Source organism: Harpia harpyja, chromosome 4, assembly GCF_026419915.1.
Source record: "Harpia harpyja isolate bHarHar1 chromosome 4, bHarHar1 primary haplotype, whole genome shotgun sequence".
Taxonomy (NCBI): domain Eukaryota; kingdom Metazoa; phylum Chordata; class Aves; order Accipitriformes; family Accipitridae; genus Harpia; species Harpia harpyja.
In genome coordinates, this window is record NC_068943.1 from 54,473,536 (window position 1) to 54,479,535 (window position 6,000).

Below are 6,000 nucleotides of genomic sequence, written 5' to 3' on the forward strand. Positions count from 1 at the left end.
AGGACTGAAGATGATTTAATAGAATTAGCCTTACCAGTTACCATAAAGCAGAACAAGGACAGTTCAACTGCTTCTGCTTGCGCTCCTGTTCTCTGGCCAAGTAAGAGTGCTCTCCAGCTGCTTTCATGCAGAATGATTGTGCAAGATCATTCAGTCTGACTTGTATGAACGTTACTGGAAATCAGAACAGTTTTTACAGACTTTACAGTTAAGAGTCTGTGCCTTCTCTTAAAATTAACAAAGCTCTTGAGTATCTTAATATTCCTTTCTTTAATAGTTTACAAAACATGAAAATGTAGTTAGTCACATTAGGGGAATCCATACCTCTAACAAAAGTAGAAGCAGCAATTAATCCCTCAGATTAAACTAGTTAGGCTTGATTTCTGAGGTTGAAATCACATTGCACGTATGTCCCATGTGTTTTCTGCCTACTATAAACACACGTGATTCAGCATTAGTGGACAGAACTTCATGCATCTATCAGTACACACACAAAAACGTTTGCGTAACTTGCCTCTGAAAAGAGGGTGCAAAACAGCTGTAGTTTTTTAAACTGTCGAAATGGCTTTATTTCTTTGCCTGACTACGCTTTCTGCTTACAAAACAGGAAGTTGTTTTCATTGGCTTACTTTTCTGGAAAGAGCAGTGAGGTTTACCCCCTCTCCTTTAAAATAGAAATGAAAACAAAAATGGGCAGGGCTTAATCCCCTAGAAGTGCAAAGTTCCTGAGGGGTGTTCCAGGCAGCGGTAATGTACATGCTTTGGCCTTGCACCTCCGCAGTCTTTCTCGACTTTCTCCAGTTCTTTTGTACCACCCTGCTCCAGTGTGCTAGCTTCACAGTGCGGAGCAAGAAACAGTATAAATAAGCACTCCCTCCATTTGATGAGCCCCAGTCAGCAGTTGCATCATGCAGGCTGATGACGAAAAATGCTATCAAAGAAAAGGAGATGCACAAAGCCTCTTCTCTTCTTGACTTTGCAGCATTTTTTTCTCTCTTCTCCATAGCCTCAGAGATAATACTTTTTTGAAGTATGTGGTAGTTAATAGTGAAGTCAGCAAATGGCCCTTCTCTCATTGAGATTGTTTCATTGTGAAGGGAAATGCTCACAGCTTGAAGAAAAAGAGCATTTTCCTTCCCTCCCTCTCACCCCAATCTCGTATTATATAAAACCATGGTGCTGCTGTTAGCTGAGACCAGAAAGAATTCCCCTGTTGTCCTGTAGTAGCCAACCACTACAAGCTGTGAGCGTTTGAATGTTAGTATTAAAAGTTTTAACCCTTGCCTTCTTAAATGAGCAAATAATACTGTATATTTTTTGTAAGTATGGAAAATTATGGGAATTCTTCTGAGAATAAGTGTATAGACCACTGCGCCAGTCAGTCTCTTCAGAAAAAAACCTGACAAATATGCTCCTGTCTGCAAGAGAGATTCCTGGCATTTGTCACAGTTTGAGCCACAAAGATGTCAAATATTTGCCAACAGTTTCCTCAGATGGTTTGGAAAGCTGCGTCCTTTACGTTACAGTCTTGTTTGTTTGCGGTATATTTTAGCATATGAAATATGTTCCTTGGGAGTCTGAAAGGAGAGGGAACTGACTAGACTCGCAAATATTAAAAGATTAAAAATAATGCTGTTTCTCTCAGACTGCTCAGATCAAAATAATAAAGAACATCTGTAAGTCTTAGTATTAGAAATGGAGTTTTATGTTGAATGATCATAGCTTGATGTATTGTGTTTTAAACCTGTTTTTTCTTTTGGAGCAGAAAGAACTTTCCAATGGGACGTCTGAATATTTTACTGAATCTGTGGAGAACAAGAAGCTTAAGATTAGTCTGAATGAACAAATAAAGCAAGACAACTTGAAAGAAATGTATGTCACTATTCTTTCTAAGGTGTTAAATTTATAATCTGGTAAATTTGGGTAAATAGCCTATGTAATAACATTTCAAATCATATAAACTCCTTTACAAAAGATTATTTTAAATTACTAAGAAACTACTACTCTAGTATGAATAAGCACATAAAATGATCATTGTTGTTTTGTATGGCATGAAAAAAGCTATTACAACCCACATAGATATCTCCCATAGCACTAGGCAGAATCAAAATAGGGTGTTTTTTCCTTGAATGAAGCTCTGAGCCAAAATAAATATGTGACGTTTGGTGAAAAACATTTTGCAAATATACTTTTTGTTCATTTTGAGAGTCTGCAGTGTACCACAATATTAGGCTGGATCTTTGGTCACAATTAAAGAGTGTCTTTGGTGTAGTGGATGGGGAGGGTTAGTTGGTCAGCTGAACATTTTACTGGTCCTCTGCTGTGCCAGGATGCCATTGTTACTTGCACAAGTTGCCAGTAGCCCCAAATCAACTGTGGAATCAGGGATTTGCTGTGAACCCTGGCAACTTTCCTTTTTACCTATGTTGTCTCATCTGTGTTGTCTTTAGAAATGAGATTAGATTTGGAAGTATGCCAGCTCTACCTATTTTGGAAGAGCCCTCTTTCTGAAGAGTTAGATACGCCGACCTGGGAACTGCTCAGAAGCAGCAGAGCAGCAGAAAGCGGTCTCAGCATGGGACGATCTATAGTAATATCTTTAGACTCAAAATCTTACATAGGCAGCTTCAGTACCTGTGCATAAAGTTCATCTTGCAGCCTGTGTGAAATCTAGATTTGTAGGTAACATGCTGCTAAGGAGTGTTTATGTACTGACTATCAGGTCCCTTGTGATCCCATTTTCCTGTAGAATTCCTTTTAGAATATCATCTACTTGCATTACCTAAGTCCTTCCCAGATGAACGGGCTTGATACTAGATGAGTAGTGGTTAACTTTAAAGTAATGCTTTGAAATGTCCTGGGAAAAATTCCAGAGGAACATTCTAAAATAGAGATTAGAAACTCTTACACAGAGACGCATATGCTGCCTCTCCCTGCCTGCCCCCCTCTATTCTTTAGATATACGTTATGCATGTGAATATATGGGAATGGTTTGAAATCATTTAGGCACTTATGAAATACTATTTTATCTAGCCAGTTTGGGAAGGAATTCAATATACTTATGCTGTGTTGACCTTTTAACATCTGTAATGAATCCAGTTCTGCCTCTTGGAATAGAACGTGAACTCCTTCATGGCTTAGTCATTAATAAATAGGGTTCCCCTAGTGCAGTGGAAATCAGATGGATAACACTTGATATTATCCACACTAGACAAACATTACTGCTTGTCAAGATGATATACAGGGTTTTTTTCCACATTCAGAAAGAGGGTTGCCCTAGTGGTGTTTCAGAGTTTGTAAGAAGGGCAGATTGAGGCAGGGAAGATTCTTTTTTAATTAAAAAAAAAAAAAATCCTTTTTATTGCAGTGTGAAAAGGACAAAACCAAGGAAAAGTAGCACAAGCAAACCTCAAATCAGCAAGGACTCCAAGAAAGTGTATCTTGGCTCAGTGGACTCACAGACAGGGAACAGAAAGAACGACTGTCAAACTTCTCTCAGTCCTCAGTCTGAAGTGAAATGTAGGAGTACAGGACTGCTAAAGGACTGCATAAATACAGCTGAGAGCAACTTGGAGCTTCCTGTTTTAGAGCTGGAAAATTATGTTAATCAGAGACAGCCAGATGATGTTAGCAGCCAGCAAAAACCTCACTCTGTGGAGTGGTTGAAGTCGAGTCTTCTAAGTGAAAACCCTCCTTGTAGCTCTGAGTCAGCAGCGCTAGGTCCAAAACAAAGTCAAGAAGTGACCAAAACAGAGGCTCAACAAAAGAGCTGTGGTGCAGAAGAAAAGTTACAGCATTTCAAAAAAGTATCCTCTGAAGGGACTCCTTTAATTCCTAGCAATACAGAAATGAGCAAGAGCAATGATGATTGTTCAGGTCTGTTCCTGGAGGAGAAGACCCCACTTAGTTCCAGTTTGTTTTCTAACAAAAACATGACAAAGACTGTGTCTGATGAGGAGTCACTAGCTTTGAGAAGAAACCTCTCCCGGCCTCTTTCTGTGAGAAACAATATAGTGCAGACAAGCCAAAATGAGCCAAGCGCAACCACTGAAGAATTGCTTGTGATGCCATCATCTTGTTTAGAACTGCAGCCTGTATCTTCAGAGAAGCTTATCCAAAAAAGAAAAAAAGAAGTTGAAAATGGTCTCAGGAAGTTAAAACTGAGAAGGCTTAAGAAGTCATAAGGCTTAAGAAGTCATAAAGTCTGAAATATTACCTTGATGGCATGGGTGGACAGCCAAATTTGCATTTGGAAAGCATGTGCAAAAAGTAGGAAGCAATTAAAAGTAATGAAAAATAATAAAAATACAAAGTCAAAATTAGATATAACTTTTTAAGAAAATTTAGTTAACTAAGCATCTTCGTCATTGGGAACTGTAATGAAGGTAATTCTGTTAAGTCTTTAGGAATTAGATGTTAATATTGTATGAAGCACTGTAATATTTGTAGAAAGAAAAATCTTATAATATTTACTAAGCAAAATTTTAGATCTATGGATGTTTTAGTATTAAAAAGTCATATCAGCTGATGACAGCAAACGTTAAAAAAAACACTTGTGATCCGTTAGCAGCTGCAGTTATTCAGTGTTTTGCTTGTTTCTTTATTTTAGTAAAAATCCTTTCTCTGTGTTAGGAAGTTCATGATTTATTCACATGATCTTTACAACAGTAAGGCGAATTGAGATTATTTCAAATAAATCTTTAACCAGGATTTAATGTTGCTGATAATTTAAGGCCTGCCTTTTCAGTGAGGTTTCAAAATAACTATAGTTTCTGCTTGTGCAGTTTTGATACGAACGTTTATTTCTCACTAGAGTTGTGGATTCAAGTGATCATGCATTCCATCTTTGGAAAAAATGAAGATTGGTTTTATATATGCGGTCACCTGGATGTGTGCAAACATTGCTATTGGGAAAAGTTCATACATAAACATGCATACGCATCTTCACGCATTCATGTTTCAAAGTCAGGTGTTGTTTGTGTGCAAGGGCAACACACTGTTTATCATGTGTTAGTAATACCCGAGTTATTTGTTATTTTAAGATAGAGGTAATTTTTAATTGCACAGTGCTTTTTCATGCTGCTTTTGGAACTTACATGCTAATGAGCTAAAGAAATGTAACTTTTTATCTCATGCTTATCTTTTTAAATGTTTAAAATAAAATTATAAGCAATTTTCTTTGATCATTCTCTTAAAATCAGTGTGACCACAGACATTTTATGTGAAGCATTTTGAAAAATCTTACTGACAAATACTTAACAACTGTGGATATCCTCATTTAGGTTAAGAAGAAGATTCACATCCATCAGCCTTAGAGTTGGTACTACAATTCAGGTCCTTATGAGAGTTAGCAACTTGGCAGTTGACAGCAAGATACTGTCAGTTGAACAGCATCTTTCTGCTATAAATAATTTCTGCTTTTGCTATAAATGAAAAAGATCCTGTGTGCCTGCTAGAAGACATTTTCTCTTTTTTCTTTCAGCCTGTTTGTGTGATGTTTCTCACAGTGCTTTGCAATAAGGTTGCTAATGCTTACCAGTCTTCAGGCTCTGCACAAAGGTCTTTCCTAGTAACAGCAAAACCCAGGCTGCAAATGAACCTGGGTTTGGAGGAAGAATAGCCTGAGGTATGTTTACTGTTGTCTTTTGTATGGACTCGAGATACTGGGCCAGGAAGGGAGTAAAAAGCACCTTTTGGATCAACTTAAAAGAGGTATAAGTATGTTTAATTAAGTATTTATCAGAAAAATAAGAGTAATTAAAATAGAATAATTTGATAGTTTATATTAAAGTCTTAGTGTAGATTTTCTGGGTGGCTTCTTTAAGTTCTCACAGTGAATAAAAACTGATAATAAATAATGTACATAAAATAATAATACAAATAAACTGCTGAAAATGGTACAAGCATATATTCTAGACTGCAGTTTTAAATTTCCGTTATTTTTACTTTGCTTTTCCTTGGATCTTTGTGATGATGTTTTCGGTTGTAGCAGGTACCTGC

At 37.1% G+C, this 6,000-nt stretch overlaps 1 protein-coding gene across 8 annotated transcripts in view; it reads left to right on the forward strand.

Annotated features, from left to right (window-relative positions):
- The window catches only part of SLX4IP (SLX4 interacting protein), an 82,913-nt gene extending 77,738 nt beyond the window's left edge, over positions 1-5,175 (forward strand). For 6 of the 8 annotated variants that reach the window (XM_052784087.1, XM_052784088.1, XM_052784093.1 and 3 more), the window contains 2 exons: positions 1,763-1,872; positions 3,368-5,175. In XM_052784087.1, coding sequence (XP_052640047.1) covers positions 1,763-1,872; positions 3,368-4,184 — 927 coding nt within the window. In that variant the 3' untranslated portion in view covers positions 4,185-5,175. The remainder of the gene's footprint in view (positions 1-1,762; positions 1,873-3,367) is intronic. The other 2 variants (XM_052784092.1, XM_052784094.1) reach the window with 1 other exon arrangement.
- The last annotated feature ends 825 nt before the right edge of the window (positions 5,176-6,000 follow it).